General features: G+C 44.1%; 1 protein-coding gene across 1 annotated transcript; it reads right to left on the bottom strand.

Annotated features, from left to right (window-relative positions):
* Window positions 1-8: 8 nt before the first annotated feature.
* TVP23A (trans-golgi network vesicle protein 23 homolog A) lies at window positions 9-17,678 on the bottom strand. Its single transcript, XM_028706407.2, has 8 exons — window positions 17,456-17,678; window positions 11,563-11,642; window positions 8,598-8,742; window positions 7,614-7,703; window positions 5,183-5,311; window positions 3,156-3,284; window positions 1,563-1,653; window positions 9-196 (listed from the first exon to the last, which is right to left on the bottom strand). The coding sequence occupies exons 1-7, from the start codon at window positions 17,465-17,467 to the stop codon at window positions 1,594-1,596; spliced, it is 645 nt and encodes a 214-aa protein (XP_028562240.2). The 5' UTR covers window positions 17,468-17,678; the 3' UTR covers window positions 9-196; window positions 1,563-1,593.

The following is a 17,678-nucleotide window of genomic DNA, read 5'->3' as shown; positions in this document are numbered from 1 at the left end:
CACATATCTCAGTAGAAAGTTCTTTTATTTAGAAACGTACATCTCTCTCTTTAAAGAGTTTCTCACAATCATTTCTGCATTCTGCTTCTGCCTCCTTAGTTTCGTTTTCAGTAATTGCCGATGAATAAAGTTGTTGGGGATGATCCATATTTAGACCGCAGGTTCTCTTGACTGCCAGTCTTTCTCTGTGAAGGATCTGGAAGATCAGAATACATTTAAGAGTTATAATTTAAATAGCAAATGTGTTAGTGTTTGTTTAGGGGGGTTCTGTGCTGTGGACTAGCTGCATTGTTTCTTAGTCTGACTGTGAACTGGAACACTGACACATTAAAGAGTAGGGAACCCCAGGCCCATGAGCGAAGTCTGCACACTCCATGTCTACTGCTAGTTCCCAGGAACACAGGGTACAGAGTCAGACCAACAGTCCATCAAACTTGGTTTAGTCTGCGTGAACCAGAAGCAGCTCTTCAGGATGGAAGATACATCTCTCCTAGCCTCGAAATGCCAGGGATTTATGCAGCGTATACTCTTATCACTGACATCTGCCTCTAGAATTAAATATTCTAGTCCTCATGGATTCTGAAGAAAGGGCTCAAGGAAAGAGGAAAGTTGCCTCTCACAGATTGATGCCATTGGGCCACTTTGTTTGGTACTGTCTACTCTTGACTGTCAGGGGCTCTCCAGGGTTCCAGGCAGGAAACCTTGCCGATTATATAACTAATTAGTGCTCCCAACTACCTCCCTAAGCGCAAGAAAAAGGTGGTGCCAAAGTGCATACACTTGTTTGTGGACCAATGCCCCTTCAAGAAACAGCAGTGGGGTCCCACACTCCCAGTTCTTTGAAGAAATAAAATGGCCAGCAGGAACATGACTGACTAGGAAATGAAATCTGAATATCTATACCACGGGTAGGCAAACTTAAGGCCCGGGGGCCAGATCTGGCCCTATTGCCTTCTAAATCCGGCCTGCAGACGGTCCGGGAACCAGCGTGTTTTTACATGAGTAGAATGTGTCCTTTTATTTAAAACGCATCTCTGGGTTATTTGTGGGGCATAGGAATTTCCCCCCTCCAAAATATAGTCTGTCTATCCACCCCCTTGCCAAGGTCTGAGGGACAGTGGACCGGCCCGCTGCTGAAAAAGTTTGCTGACCCCTGCCCTGTATGATGCTCCGACTCTGCTTAGGAGGTCTGCTGACAGTGTGGGTCAACAACGCCCTTTGGAATTGGCAGAGCCCATGGGGCAGATGAGCCTTGACTGATGGCTCCCGAGGCTGGTTGTGCGGACGGGTGGAAGGGGTTTGTTTCAGTTCCTCCTCCGCGACCAAAGTTGCCAACTTTTGTGCTAGGGATGAGTTGGACAGAGGGGAATACCAGAATCTCTAATAGAGGAAGAGACGAGAATAGCTTGCAAAAGAGGGGAGGCGACAGGGACTCGGTGGGTGGCTGGTGCCACTGAGTGCAACAGATAGGAGGTGGGAGATTGTGTTGCATCTGGGCTTTTCAAACAAAAAGTTGATGGTCTTTCTTTAGCACCAGAACAGTGGAATCAAATTGTTCCTACCGGTAATCAGTTTTGCTCACTTCTTTCTGCTCTAATGGTTTCGTGTCCCCATGCCCTTCAGGACGGTCTTCTGAAAATCCTCTGGCATATCCTGCAACATACATAAAATGTCTTGCGTCTTTGTCACGGCAGCCCAAGCCCCCTTTCAGAAGTCTGTTAGATTGCATCAACTAGCCGTGCTCAATCCCCCGAAAACTGAAGAACGCAGCAGCTACTGCTTTTCCTCTCCTATCCAGCCTTGCTTGTTAGTCTTGACTATTCAGTCGTACCTTGGAAGTTGAACAGAATCCATTCTGGAAGTCCGTCCGACTTCCGAAACGTTCGGAAACCAAAGCACTGCTTCTGATTGGCTGCAAGAAAGTCCTGCAGCCAATCGGAAGCCGTAGAAGCCCCGTCGGACGTTCTGGTTCGAAAGAACGTTCGCAAACAGGAACACTCACTTCTGGGTTTCTGGTGTTGGAGCCAAAACGTTCGACTGGCAAGGCGTTCGGGATCCAAATTATGATAGTATATCGCTTTGTGTTCAGGCTGTATTGATTGAGAAAAGGAGAGAGAGAGACTGCCCTCTTCTGCCCTGGGCCTTTTTAGAAGGAATGCTACACATTCTATTCTATTCTATTCTATTCTATTCTATTCTATTCTATTCTATTCTATTCTATTCTATTCTATTCTATTCTATTCTATTCATATCTTGTGTGCCAGTGTGGTGTAGTGGTTAAGAGCGATAGACACGTAATCTGGGGAACCGGGTTCGCATCTCCACTCCTCCACATGCAGCTGCTGGGTGACCTTGGACCAGTCACACTTCTTTGAAGTCTCTCAGGCCCACTCACCTCGCAGAGTGTTTGTTGTGGGGGAGGAAGGGAAAGGAGAATGTTAGCCACTTTGAGACTCCTTCGGGTAGTGATAAAGCGGGGATATCAAATCCAAACTCTTCTTCTTCTTCCTTTGGGATGCTGGTTACGACACTTAAAGGTAAAGGACCCCTGACAGTTAAGTCCAGTCGCAGACGACTCTGGGGTTGCGGCGCTCATCTCGCTTTATAGGCCGAGGGAACTGGCATTTGACTAAGCCGCTTCTGGCAAAACCAGGGCAGCGCATGGAAACGCCGTTTACCTTCCCGCCAGAGCAGTACCTATTTACTTGCATTTTTGGTGTGCTTTTGAACTGCTAGGTTGGCAGGAGCTGGGACCGAGCAACAGGAGCTGACCCCTTTGCAGGGATTCGAACCACCGACCTTCTGATCTGCAAGCCCAAGAGGCTCAGTGGTTTAGACCACAGCGCCACCCGCGTCCCTTAAGGACACTTAAGTGGCTATCTAAGATCATTGACTTGCAAAGAAACTTGTCTGACCAAATCGGCAACCTCCTCTCTTAGATGCTAACCCTCACTGGGTACAGGAGCCCAAGAATTAGAAGGGACTCGAGGCATCATGCAAACTCGACCCCACCAACCCACAGCAATGTTGTCCGTCTATTTACCCTTGACATATCAAAATTTCAATCTGCATTTCCATTCCTTTGTGGTGTTGGACGTGGACCAGCCGTCCCTCACCTTGACTCAAGGCTGGCTAAACAGCCGGCGCTAACTCACCCTCTGGAACATCTGTTGCGCCGGGAATCTCGAGGTGGCTTTGTGGATGGTTTGCGAGCCTCCTAATTTGCAGTGGACGTAGCCGTAGAGGTTGGCAGCTTGGAGGCAGATGCCAGCTATCACGAGAGCCTGCAACAAAAAGCAAACAGAAGCAGGTTGGGACGTTTACCAGCAAGTGTGTTGGCAGTGCACAGAATGCACCACTGAGTGTGCACATAATAATGATAATAATAATAATAATAATAATAATAATAATAATAATAATAGAGACAGAGAAGTAGGTACACCACTTTGAGCTCCTTGGAGGAAAAGGTGGGATAGAAATGCAAAAAAACCCCACACAAATTATCTTCTCGGATATTCTGTTGGGAGTTACTTATCTATCTTGACTAGAGATGGATAGATCAGTCAATTTCGGCTCTCTCAGTTTTCCCGTTTTCCAATATGAAATTCAGTTCTCCACATTTTGCAGAAATTTGCAAAAGCATATGAAACCCTTGTGAAAATTCCAGCAGCATTTTGTCGTGAATTTCTCCTAACAAACACAAATGCAGTTTTGACGAATGCACCCATTTTTGCAAGCAATTTCCCCTAACGTAAAGCATTTTTCTCTGTGTTATTATTATTATTATTATTAATTAGATTTATATACTGCCCTTCGTCATTAGATCTCAGGGCCGTTCACAGAATCATATATATAATATTCATGAATATCTTCCTCTTCATGTATGCTTTCCCCTAATATCAATGCCTTCTTGTAAATGTTAGTTGGACAACTGCATTGCAAAATTCAGACAGGCGCAAATTTCAAAGGGCAGCTGTGTTCTAGGTCAGTGCGAATTTGATAAATTGTCTTTAATTGTGTACTGAGTCAGTTTTTTTCTCCACCCCTAACCTTGGCTACCTTCCTAGATTGAAGAGACTTCTGTGACTCTATTGCTTTCCCCCCTTAATGTAGATCCCCAAGTTTTTTCATCAGAAGCTGGGGGGTGAGTTATGACTGTTCTTCCACGTGCCGTGACATGGGTAGGCAAACTAAGGCCCGGGGGCCGGATGCGGCCCAATCGCCTTCTCAATCTGGCCCACGGGAGGTCTGGGAATCAGCGTGTTTTTACATGAGTAGAATGTGTCCTTTTATTTAAAATGCATCTCTGGGTTGTTTGTGGGGCCTGCCTGGTGTTTTTACATGAGTAGAATGTGTGCTTTTATTTAAAATGCATCTCTGGGTTATTTGTGGGGCATAGGAATTTGTTCATTCCCCCCCCCCAAAAAATATATAGTTTGGGCCCCCCCCCACTAGGTCTGAGGGACAGTGGACCGGCCCCCTGATGAAGAAGTTTGCTGACCCCTGGGCTATGATGTGGGTGTGAAAAGCTATTGTTGTTGTTTAGTCGTTTAGTCGTGTCCGACTCTTCGTGACCCCATGGACCAGAGCACGCCAGGCACTCCTGTCTTCCACTGCCTCCTGCAGTTTGGTCAAACTCATGCTGGTAGCCTTGAGAACACTATCCAACCATCTCGTCCTCTGTCATCCCCTTCTCCTTGTGCCCTCCATCTTTCCCAACATCAGGGTCTTCTATTCTCATGAGGTGGCCAAAGTATTGGAGCCTCAGCTTCAGGATCTGTCCTTCCAGTGAGCACTCAGGGCTGATTTCCTTCAGAATGGATAGGTTTGATCTTCTTGCAGTCCATGGGACTCTCAAGTGTCTCCTCCAACACCATAATTCAAAAGCATCAATTTTTCGGCGATCAGCCTTCTTTATGGTCCAGCTCTCACTTCCATACATCACTACTGGGAAAACCATAGATTTTACTATATGGACCTTTGTTGGCAAGGTGATGTCTCTGCTTTTTAAGATGCTGCGAAGAGCTATAGCCAATATTATTTATCGCATCCGTATAGGCTTGTAGCCAACAAAGATGTCCCATTGGTGCAAGGACTTCAAGCCTGTGCAACAGGCCTTCCTCTCCCTCCATGCCCCACCTCTGCCCCCTGGGCTCTTGCAAACCTTTGTCCAACCCCTTACCAGCCATTTCAGCTTCAAGGAAAACAAGGTACTGAAGAAGAAAAGCGTCCAGATGACCGGGCAGATAATCAGGCCCAGCCAGAATATCCGGGCTTCGACTTCGGTGGGGGCAGCTACGGTTGACGGGACCTATGGTGGAGGAAAGTGGGGGGAAGAGAGGGGTGGGTTACCATCCGCTGAAATCTCTGCGAAAATGACGCAGAATTAAACAGAAATGGGAACTTCTGCCATATATAATCTGATTCTAGGAAAACAGATTCATTTCCTCATTATCGGCAATAAACTTCCTTAAAATTTGGTACCGTGTCGGTGGATATGTTGGTCCCATGCATTTTAAAAAAGGCCTTTCTTTTCATTTACTCAAGAAATACTGGCCACGTAAGGGAGAAGAGTCGGTGGAAGAAGATTGGAAGAAATTTAAAGACTATTTACAGAAATATTGCAAAATTAATGAATGTTAGAATGATGTTGGAATGAAGTTAAGTGGTTTTAGCAGTAATATTATTAAGGTTTATGTAAAAATGGATTGTTAATAGATGGGAATTTGAAGTAAAAATATACTAAGATAAAGGATTAGGATAAGAGCAAAGAGGGAAAGGATTTGCTGAATTAATTAATTGATTTGGGATGCAAAAAAGGGAGGTGTGAGGAGGTCCAGGAAACAAGTGAACGAAAGATAAGATATGGAAATACTGATTTGTTTTTAATTGTTATTCTATTTTTCCTGTTTTTTTGTATTTTATTTTTTATTTTTTATTTTTTGTCTTTTTTTGTATTATTGTAACTTTGATTGAAACTTTAATAAATATTATTTTTTTAAAAAAAGAAAGAAATACTGGCCACGTCAATGGTAATGGTCACTGCAGAATTGCATTTTATGCTCATTTTACAGTTTGATAAACATTTTGCCTTCATTTGCACATGGCTTTAGGGGTTTTTTAAAAACAAAACAACGAAACAACTAAGCAGTATTTTAAATGAAAAACTGCAATAGATTTCCAGAACCCCCACACCTGGAATCAGGTGTGGGACAGATGAGCGTGGTTTGGGGGAAATGGCGTCTGTCACCAAATGTGTAAGCAAGCGGAGGGTAGGGTTGCCATTTTTCAAAAAGCAAAAACCAGGACACCCCAAAAGTTGTTGAGCAGATTTGGCATTTAGAAAACATCTAATGGCAGCCCTGTTCAGGGAAGTTTTTAATGGTTGATGTTTTATTGTGTTTTTAATATTTTAATATTAAATGTTAATATTTTGTTGGGAGTGGCTGGGGCAACCCAGTCCAGTCAGATGAGTGGCATATAAATAATTAAATTAATATTATGTGGACCACCCTTGCTATACACATAAGCTGGCATAAAAATTGCAGGCCTAAATGAGGCAAGTGTTGCTTGGTTTCCCCCATTTCGGATGGCTTGTCTGCATCCAACAGTGGTGTAGTCAAAAACTTAATTGCATATTACCGTATTTTTCGCTCTATAAGACCACAAGACGCACCTGGTTTTTGGAGGAGGAAAACAAGAAAAAAAATATTCTGAATCTCAGAAGCCAGAACAGCAAGAGGGATCTCTGCGCGGCGAAAGCAGCAATCCCTCTTGCTGTTCTGGCTTCTGGGATAGCTGCGCAGCCTGCATTCGCTCCATAAGACGCACACACATTTCCTCTTACTTTTTAGGAGGGGAAAAGTGAGCCTTATAGAGCAAAAAATACGGTATTTGACGAAGTCCTTTCTTCTGTCTGCCATCTATGGGAGGACTCCGAGCAATAATACTGTGGGGGAGAAAAACTTATCTCCATCCCCCCAATTCTTGAAATTACATACCTCTTCCTGCGCTTTCCCTGTATGCTTTAGACCAGTGGTTCCCAAAGTGAGGAGTAACTTGCCCTGGGATGCTTGGGATTAGCTAGGATTACCTTGTGAAGAGGCAAGGGAGCAGCAGGGGGCTGCTGGAGATGTAAATGACCGTCAGATTTCGAAAGGCTGGCCTCACTGCATCATGTCCATCAATTTTGTCAAATTAACTAAACTAAATGGTCTCAATTGGACTTTGAATGAATGTGTACTTAATTGTTTCTGCTTTGAATTTTACCGTGTTATTATCTTCCTTGGGGGCTCGTGTGAGCCACTATTCTGAATTATGCTTTCTAATAGGGATGGGGAGCACTGCTGATGTGTTTATGGGACCGAGGCTGAGTCTGAAAAAGTTTGGGAACCACTTAAAATAATAGAATCATAGACTTGGAAAGGACCAGGAGGGTCATCTGGTCCAACCCTCTGCAAGGCAGGAATCTTTGGCCCAACCTGAGGCTCAAAGCCCCAACCCTGGGAGATTAAGAGTCTCAGAATCTACCAACTGAGCTATTGCCCGCTGCAACACATGGCCCACCAGCAAGGGCGCTTCTATGCTCTGAGAAAGACAATGTAAAGGAATACCTTTTTCGCTTCGTACACCCAGTGGCTCTTCCCGTCCTCATCAATCTGGTTCCACCATCGCAAACCGACCAGCAGCCTTCCAGTGACGTTCTAAATGAGAGGGTGAAAGCCAGCCAGCTAGAGAGGTCAGTATTTTTGGTTTTTTTATCATCATTTTTATCTGATTTCACAAATGTAAAGTTGCAACAATACCAAATACATATCCATATTTAGAGATTTCCCAGAATCTCCAGACAGCTCCCCATCCCCTCCATGGGTCCTATTGTCAATTTTTTCAACTGCATATTATTTCATAATCTGTATTTTGTATCTGTCCATATTGTCCGCAGTGTTTGTTTTCATCTGCTTATAGTGGTCTCCTAAATAAATGAAAAATGTTTCCCATTCTTTCCTGAAGGTTTTGTCTTCTAGGTTCCTGAGCTTCTGGGGTTTTTTTTAAAATAAAAGTTATTTTAAACATTTTTTCAGTTCATCATATATCATTTCCTAGAATGCTTTTATTACCTTACACAACCACCACATATGATAAAAGATACCTTCTTTTTCTTTACATTTCCAGCAGGTATTTTTTCTTGCATTTTTGTTAATTTACTAGGAGTTAAATACCACTGGTACACCATTTTCATAGAGAGATCTGTATTTTTGGATCAGGATGCCAGGCTAACTGGGCCACTGGCCTGATCCAGCTTCGGGGCTCTTCTTATGTATTTATGCGATGATGAAGGCAGTGTTGGATGGTGCCCATTGGGACTGGCAGGGCAGAAGGCAGGAGGACCAACAGTAGGGGGCGCCAGAGTAAATGCCTGACAGTGCCAACGGAGTCTGGTTTTGTCCCTATCCTCCTTCTCCCTGCAGAGCATTACAAGGGCAACACTGATATTAAGGGGAGGGGAGATGGCAGACTGTTTCACGCCATTGGACGAAAGACAAAATGGCGCAAGGTGGCATAATGTTAAAGTTGTGAGATGCCCAGAGCGCCCTTACCTTCACAGACCAGAAGTCGAAGGACAGGAGGAGGAGAATGAGGACGAAACAGGCAATGAAACTTTTGCTGAACCAGTCGCAGACTAGGTAGGTCACGATGGCACTCACTCGGAAAAAGAGGTGGAAGAAGGTGGCCAGAGGGTGCCTAGGAGAGAATGAACATATGCTAAGCTGTTTTGTGTTGCATCCCAGAAGTCAAGACCCACGTTTGGGGCAAGTACTCTCTGGTGAGAGAATCCCAGCAGACAGTTAAAATCACAAAATATGCAGCAAAGTAAAGCATGGAAGTATAGGCGTAAAACCTTTTAAATGCACCTTTCCAGTGAATTACCATATTTTTCACTCCATACGACAAACTTTTTTCCTCCTAAAAAGTAAGGGGAAATGTCTGTGTGTCTTATGAAGTGAATGCTGCGTGGAGGAGGGATGTGTAAGCGGCTCCTGTCCACTTTGCTGCTTCAAAGCGAGCCATAGAGGAGGGAAGGAAGGGGAACCATGGCTCCCGTCCATCCCTCCTCTGTGGTTCGCTTTAAAGCAGCAAAGCAGTCAGGAGTCGCCCACTTTGCTGCTTTAAATAGTTTAGTACAACATTTGATTCAGAATAGTTTTTTTCGTGTTTTCCTCCTCTAAAAACTAGGTGCGTCTTATGGTCAGGTGCATCTCATGGAGCGAAAAATACAGTATATATTGGTTCCATCTTAGTCATTTGAACCACTTCTATTGCATTTAATGGGCTCTTTGGGCAAGCTGGTCAAGTTTGTTCTTAAAATGGAATTGGAATGTAATTTCAAAAAATTAAAAATGATGATACATGGAAACATTTAAAAACTCTACTTGCAGACAACTTGCAGCAGCCACACTTGAGATCCCTTCGCTGTAAAGAGACAGAAGCGATGGGTCTCTCATTTCCTCATAGATCTGTATGTTCTGTCTGGTGTTGTTTTTAACAGAAGCCTGGGGTTCCCCTTTGTGGGGTATGGTAAAAAATGAAGTGGCACGTGGAGTCGTATTAGCAGTCATGGTTTAACAACAACAACAACAGAAAAGTCCCAAACTTCTCAGCTTTCTATATACATTGAAAGGTGCAGCCGAGGTTTCAGAAATGGAGCATCTTTTCTGAAGTTCTTATAGTTCATTTAGTGCAGAGTCTCCCCAGTTCCGCCGTTGTGTGACTCTTCGAGACTTGAGAAGTTGGCGTGTCCCTGGGGACAGAGCATCTTTTCCACAGCCTCCCATATCCAGATTCAGATTTCACTAACAAGGCAACCGAATGCTGGTTGTAGCCAAACAGAATAGTATGAGCAGAAAATATACATAATAATTGGACATGAAAATAAAAGCCTTGGCCTATGCAACAAATAAAGCATGCATTTAAAAAAAAAAAAAACATAGAATCTTAAATTTTGAGGGTGACCACTTAGCCTTGACTAGGTTGGGAAAGCTCCCTTGTGAATTTAGCTGTATTAAGCATTATGCACCTGTCCAAACCAGACATCAGATATCAAATCATATTGATGTCACTGAGGGTAGAAAATTTTCTCCAGATATTTTTGGTTAGGTGTTTCACACAATTTACAGAATAGCATATAATGCATAACATCCTCTGCCCAGGGTCAAGTGCATATGCAAAACCACTGATCCCTGCAGATTTTCTTAAATTGCCCTTCAAAAAAATGGACTTGATAGTGTGAAAACGCAGGGCTACAACATCTTTGAGGAGGAATGCCGGCTCCCTTGGCCTGAAAGTGAGATGAGTGCCGCAACCCCATAGTTGCCTTTGACTGGACTTACCGGTAACCGTGCAGGGGTCCTTTACCTTTACCTTTACCTATCATACAGGCTTCAGCGATGCTACTGCTTAGTAGGGGCATTGCTAGGGATTCGGCACAGCTCAGTCATGATTGAAATTGCAGTGATTAAGAGGTTTGCACTGAACACACTTCCTGGAAGTGATTTTTGGATAAGTTTGCAATGAAACGCTGGTGAGTTTTCAGGAGGACTCAAACGGAAATCCACAAAAGGATACGGAAACGTGAAATGAACTTGGAAAGCGAGAAACTGACCCACTGGCCCATCCCTACCTATCGCGAATAATTATGACCTATGAACACACATTTCTGCAATTGAATTTTGGAGGGGTGGTGTATTGGTTAGAGTGTCAGACTGGGGCCTGGAAGACCTGTGTTCAAATCCCCACTTGGTCATGAAGCTCACCTTGGAGTCAGTCTCTACATCTTAGCCTAACCTATCTCACAGAGTCGTTGTGGGGTTAAATGAGGAGTAGGAGAATGACTTACATCACCTTTGGGTGAGGGACGTTGGAATATAAATGCAACAGGTAAAATCAATAAATACAGACCCTCCAATTTCCCAGGGACATCCCTGATTTATAGAAGCAGTCCCGGTTTCTGATTTGATCCCGGAATGTCCTGCTTTTCCTTAGGATGTCCCTAATTCCACTGGAGAAATGTTGGAGGGTGTTGAGTTATCTGACCCCTGAGCCATCTGAAGGCAATCCTGTACAGTGGTACCTCAGGTTAAGTACTTAATTCGTTCCGGAGGTCCGTTCTTAACCTGAAACTGTTCTTAACCTGAGGTACCACTTTAGCTAATGGGGCCTCCTGCTGCCGCCGTGCCACTGGAACACAATTTCTGTTCTCATCCTGAAGCAAAGTTCTTAACCCGAGGTACTATTTCTGGGTTAGCAGAGTCCATAACCTGAAGCATCTGTAACCTGAAGCGTATGTAACCTGAGGTACCACTGTATAAGGAAGGGTTTTTTTTAATGTTTAATGTTTTATTATGTTTTTATATATGCTGGAAGCTGCCCAGAGTGGCTTGGCCAACCCAATAAGATTTGTGGGGTATAATTAGTAAAATTATCATTGTGGAATGGGACGTCCCTATTTTCATCGGAGAAATGTTGGAGGGTATGTAAATAATAAAATTAATTTACTTCATTTACCTGATTTTTGCTTTCCTTAAGGCCAACTCCTCTTCGTTTCCGAAGTCAAGAGACACGTCTTCAGTGTCGTCTGCTAAAGTCTGGAAAAGACACATGAGCACACATGCGCTTTTTAAACAAGTACTGATCAAAGGAAGGATGTAGTGGAAATTCCTTCCTTCCTTCGCTGTTGATGTCATTCATGAGCCTCTTTCCCCAAAGACCAGAAGTCCACCATACAGAATCAATCGAATCAGGAAGGGGGATGAGATTCATCCCCACAGAAGGCAGTGATAGCTGCCAATCTATATGGCTTCAAAAAGAATTAAATGACATAGAATGAATTGAAAAATATGTTTAAAATAATGACTGTAAAAGCAACCACCCAGAGGCTTTCCTTTAGGGAATTATAGGGACAGAACTACCCAAACTGTATTGAAATTTATTCATGTATGTGACTACAGCGGCAGGCAAGAATGTTACTTGCCCAAAAATGGAAAGAAGAGAAATCCCAGCGAAAAAAGAAAGGATGCAAAAAATTATGGCGAAACTTACCGGAAAAATACGAAAACAAATAAGTGGCGAAACTTACTGGAAAAATACGAAATAACAAACTTTATAAAAGAATGGAAATGGTTTATTGAATATTTACAAAACAAACTGTAAACGGATAAGAACATTGGCAGGATTATTGTAATAAGCTGCGGTTTTATAAGGGTGTATATTTAAAGCAGATGAATAAATGAGCAAATTAAGAGTTAATTTGGATTTGCAGAAAATATGAAAAATAAATTTAAGGAACCGCAGAAAGAGGGGGAAGGAAGTCAAGTTTTGAAATGTTAAAATGATTGTAAAATTATTGAAATGTATAAAACCGAAAATCTATCTATATCTATGAATTAAAGAAAGTAATGGAGGAAAGGGCGAGTGACGGCTACTATCCACATTGGCTTTGCCCTGTCTCTATAGTTGGTGGCTGCCATGCCTCTGAATACCAATTGCTGGAAACCACATGAAAGGAGGATGCTCTCATGCTCCTATTCTGCTTGCTAGTTTCCCACAAGCATCTGGTTGGCCACTGTGAAAATAGGATGCTGGACTCAGTGGGCCATTAGCCTGATCCAGCAGGCACTCCTATGAAATTGCCTGCAGGAAAGCATTTACTCAAGCAGGTTCAATGTGTGAAAAAGAAATACAGTGGTACCTCAGGTTAAGAACACACATACACAGTGGTACCTCAGGTTAAGAACTTAATTCATTCTGGAAGTCTGTTCTTAACCTGAAACTGTTCTTAACCTGAGGTACCACTTTAGCTAATGGGGCCTCCCGCTGCCGCCACGCGACTTCTGTTCTCATCCTGAGGTAAACTTCTTAACCCGAGGTACTCTTTCTGGGTTAGCGGAGTCTGTAACCTGAAGCGTCTGTAACCTGAAGAGTCTGTAACTCGAGGTACCACTGTACATCCAAGCGCCGTTCATGCACATCCAGTAATTCAGTAGCTGGGAATCCACAAGCAGAACCAGGAAGGCCAATTACTTCACACCCAAAAGAATTCATTTGGCCTCCAGCTGGAAATCTGAACCTCCGGGGGAATTAGGAAAGGCGTTTACTACATTGGGAGTGGCTGAAATGAATCTGAAAGTTGCATGGTCGCAGGAGGTCCAGTTCGGGGGGGAAGTCCAGCCAGGCATGGGATGTCATCTCTGAGGAATGTTTTTCCCAGCAAACGGGGGAATTATATTTCCAAATATGGGGAAGGGAGGGAGGTTAAAAGAAGGCAGCACACAGCCAGTGTGAACCCCCTGGAACATTCTCCCGTCGTGTTTTGGCACAAAGCAGATGGGAAGCTTAAAATGGTTGGGTGGTGGGCGACTTTAGGAGGAAATGGAAGCCAGTCAGTTGAAGGGGACCAAACAATGGTCCCGAACAATGATGCTCGGTTGCTCTAGTCTAGGGCATGCGGTAAGGAATCCTGGATCTGCCAGACATTGCTGAACCACAACTCCCATCATCCTTAGACATTGGTCACACTTGCTGGGGCTGATGGGAATTGTAGTTCAGCAGAAGCTCAACATCAAAAAACTAAGATCATGGCCACTGGGCCCATCACCTCCTGGCAAATAGAAGGGCAACAAATGGAGGCAGTGAGAGATTTTACTTTCTTGGGCTCCATGATCACTGCAGACAGTGACAGCAGTCACAAAATTAAAAGACACCTGCTTCTTGGGAGAAAAGCAATGACAAACCTAGACAGCATCTTAAAAAGCAGAGACATCACCTTGCCAACAAAGGTCCGTATAGTTAAAGCCATGGTTTTCCCAGTAGTGATGTATGGAAGTGAGAGCTGGACCATAAAGAAGGCTGATTGCTGGAGAATTTATGCTTTTGAATTATGGTGCTGGAGGAGACACTTGAGAGTCCCATGGACTGCAAGAAGATCAAACCCATCCATTCTGAAGCTGAGGTTCCAATACTTTGGCCACCTCATGAGAAGAGAAGACTCCCTGGAAAAGACCCTGATGTTGGGAAAGATGGATGGCACAAGGAGAAGGGGATGACAGAGGACAAGATGGTTGGACGGTGTTCTCAAAGCTACCAGCATGAGTTTGACCAAACTGCGGGAGGCAGTGGAAGACAGGAGTGCCTGGCGTGCTCTGGTCCATGGGGTCATGAAGAGTCGGACACGACTAAACGACTAAACAACAACAACAAGCACCCAGAGGGCCAAAGGTTAAGGCCATAAGAAGAGTCCGCTGCATCAGGCCAGTGGCCCGTCTGGTCCAGCATCCTGTGTTGGAACTCCTATTTGGGGACTTCCCTGGCTTTTTTCTGGCCCAGTCTGGATAGTTCTCCTTGGTGAAGACTTGACATTTTTATCCCCCCAAAAGTTTTTGATTGAGTTCCACTGAAATGAGGCTGCATTTTAATGTTTTAATGTTGTATTTTAATTTTGTTTTTTAAGCTGTATTCTAATCAATTGTTTTTATATTTGGTGTTAGCCGCCCTGAGCCCGGTCTTGGCTGGGGAGGGCGGGGTATAAATAAAATTTATTATTATTCTGTTCTCATAATGGCAGACCCCTCTCTTTTCCAGGGACAGTCCTGGATTTGCAGAAGCCATCCCAGGTTCTGATTTGACCCTGAAATGCCCCACTTTTCCTTAGGATGTTCCTATTTTCAGCTGATAAAATGTTGGAGGGTACGGAGCTATGCGACCCCTGAACCAAGGAGACAGGAAACTATACAGCCTTTAGAAGACATCTGAAGGCAGCCCTGTAGAGGGAAGTTTTTTTGAATGTTTGTTTTATTATGTTTTTATATACTTTGAAATCTGCCCAGAGTGGCTGGGGCAATCCGGTCAGATGGGTGGGGTATGAATAGTAAAATAACAGCAACCACCTGTGCTTTTCTTAAGGGGAAAAAAGTGCTAGTACTCACCATGCAATTGTTCTAGTAAGTGCCACACTTTTAACATTTGGGGATGAAAAAGGTGCTGGTACTGCATACCTTTGAGTGCCCCCAGGGGGGGGGGAAGCAATGATGGTGATGATGGAATAGGATGTCCCTATTTTCATCAGAGAAATCTGGGGCAACCCAGTCAGATGGGCAGTGTAAAAATAACTATTATTATTATTATTATTATTATTATTATTACAGTGGTACCTCGGGTTACAAACACTTCAGGTTACAGACGCTTCAGGTTACAGACTCCACTAACCCAGAAATAGTACCTCGGGTTAAGAAGTTTACCTCAGGATGAGAACAGAAATCGTGCCGCGGCAGTGGGAGGCCCCATTAGCTAAAGTGGTACCTCAGGTTAAGAACAATTTCACGTTAAGAACGGACCTCCAGAACGAATTAAGTTCTTAACCCGAGGTGGTTGTTGTTGAGTCATTTAGTCGTGTCCGACTCTTTGTGACCCCATGGACCAGAGCATGCCAGGCACTCCTGTCTTCCACTGCCTCCCGCAGTTTGGTTAAACTCATGCTGGTAGTTTTGAGAACACTGTCCAACCATCTCGTTCTCTGTCATTCCCTTCGCCTTGTGCCCTCCATCTTTCCCAACATCAGGGTCTTTTCCAGACAGTCTTCTCTTCTCATGAGGTGGCCAAAGTATTGCAGCCTCAGCTTCATGATCTGTCCTTCCAGTGAGCACTCAGGGCTGATTTCCTTCAGAATGGATAGGTTTGATCTTCCTGCAGTCCTTGGGACTCTCAAGAGTCTCCTCCAACACCATAATTCAAAAGCATCAATTTTTCGGCCATCAGCCTTCTTTATCGTCCAGCTCTCACTTCCATAAATCACTACTGGGAAAACCATAGCTTTAACTATATGGACCTTTGTTGGCAAGGTGATGTCTCTGCTGTATTATTATTATTACAGTATTATTATTGAATAGGATGTCCCTATTTTCATCAGAGAAATGTTGGGGGGCATGCAATGGCCAACAGTGGGAAGATCACAAGCAGGACTTGAGTTCAAAAAGTACACATTATGGGAAACGCGCAAGCGGGAACAGAACTCAAGAGCACTCTGTCCTCCTATGGTTTCCATGAGAATTTAAGAAAAGTCCTGCTGGGCCAAGCCAATGGCCTATCTAGTCCAGCATCCTGTTCTCACAGAGGCTGACCAGGTGTTCACAAGGGAAACCCGTGAGCAGGATCCGAGCACAAAAGCACTCCCCCCCCCCGACAACTGCAATTTCCAACAAACCGATATTCAGAAGCATGGCTGCCACTTTGTTTAGACACAGACTTCTTGCGGTTAGGAAAGTGACAGGAAATGGGTTGAGATGTGGTGTGGGATGAGCAAACAATTAACAGGAAGATTTATGAACTGAAAAAGTCTGAGGAGTTTTATGGGTTTTTTTAGCATGGGTTTGTCGTGCCAGCGAAACTGAGCTCTTCAAACCGTTTCAGTTGCGCAAAGCTAAATTTCCAGGAGGCCCTTGAGTTCCTTCTGCAAAGTGGAGGTGACCAAAGTTAAAATATTTAAAGCAGTGGCAAAGTTTTTATCAGTGGTTGCAAGAACAAATGAGCCCTATATTCCAAACAAAGTGCTTGATTAACCTGGAGGTAGGCTGTATGAACTCTGTATTGATTTGTAATGTTTTGTTGGGTCTCTGGACCGTAATAAAGATAGTTGTTGTTGTTGTTGTTGTTGTTGTTGTAATATTTAAAGAGGCAGCCCAACAGCTGTTTCACAATGTAAGTAATTTTGCAAAGAGACAACTAAGAAAGCTGTGCAGATGTTTTTTTAAAAAAATCATTGTCCTTCCACAGCAAAAGCGACACAAATTGGAATTTGGCTGGTCTTCCCGTCGGAAATTAGAGCTATTTAAAGGCAACTTAGGTTTCTTATAGCCGGTTCATTTAAAGCACACCCAGTCAAAAAATAAATAAATCATGGGAGTTGTGGTTTACCTCTAGCAGTTTTACGAATCCCAGCACCTGGAACAAACTACAGTTCCCAGGGTTCTTGGGGGGTGCTGCAAATGTATGTCGCGTACACTGCCTAATAATAATAATAATAGTAATTTATTACTTATACCCTGCCCATCTGGCTGGGTTTCCCCAGCCACTCTGGGCGGCTTCCAACAGAACACTAAAATACAATAACCTATTAAACATTAAAAGCTTCCCTAAACAGGGCTGCCTTCAGATGTCTTCTAAAAGTTTGGTAGTTGTTTTTCTTTTTGACATCTGGTTATTCCCAAATGAGGCTGCCCACCTTTTCACACCAAAAGCCTTGCCAGCTCACACCAACCATTTCCACACTGAGGCCCCACAGCTTCACTGTCACACCTATGCACCCTGCAGGCCCATTGATAACAACAACCCATAATACTCCCCTCCCCATTTGACACTCTCCTGCCCACGGCCCCCTGCAGCTTGTGGCATTTCTCCTTCCCCTCACCTGCTTCATCATCGCAGCCTGGGCTCCTTCCCTCCCTTCCTCTTCTCTGTGGCTCTGCGGATGTGATGTGGTGCTCAAGCCACCTTCTCCTTCCTGGCCGGTTGCTATGGAGACGGGAGAGCAATGATGCAGGGAGATGCAGGAGAAGGAGGCAGGTTGGGCAGGCTGATGGATGTAGCCAAGCTGGGTTGCAGGGAGGGGCACATGCCCTGCCTAAATCAAT

This window comes from Podarcis muralis, chromosome 14 (assembly GCF_964188315.1).
Source record: "Podarcis muralis chromosome 14, rPodMur119.hap1.1, whole genome shotgun sequence".
Taxonomy (NCBI): domain Eukaryota; kingdom Metazoa; phylum Chordata; class Lepidosauria; order Squamata; family Lacertidae; genus Podarcis; species Podarcis muralis.
The sequence above is the reverse complement of the archived record's forward strand: the minus strand, read 5'-3'. Positions and strand labels throughout refer to the sequence as shown.

Coding starts and splice junctions, on each gene's coding strand:
- TVP23A (XM_028706407.2), bottom strand. Junction 8,743..11,562: donor TTAAGGAAAGCAAAAATCAG/GTAAATGAAGTA, acceptor ATTCTCTCCTAG/GCACCCTCTGGCCACCTTCT. Junction 5,312..7,613: donor GGGTGTACGAAGCGAAAAAG/GTATTCCTTTAC, acceptor CCTCCACCATAG/GTCCCGTCAACCGTAGCTGC.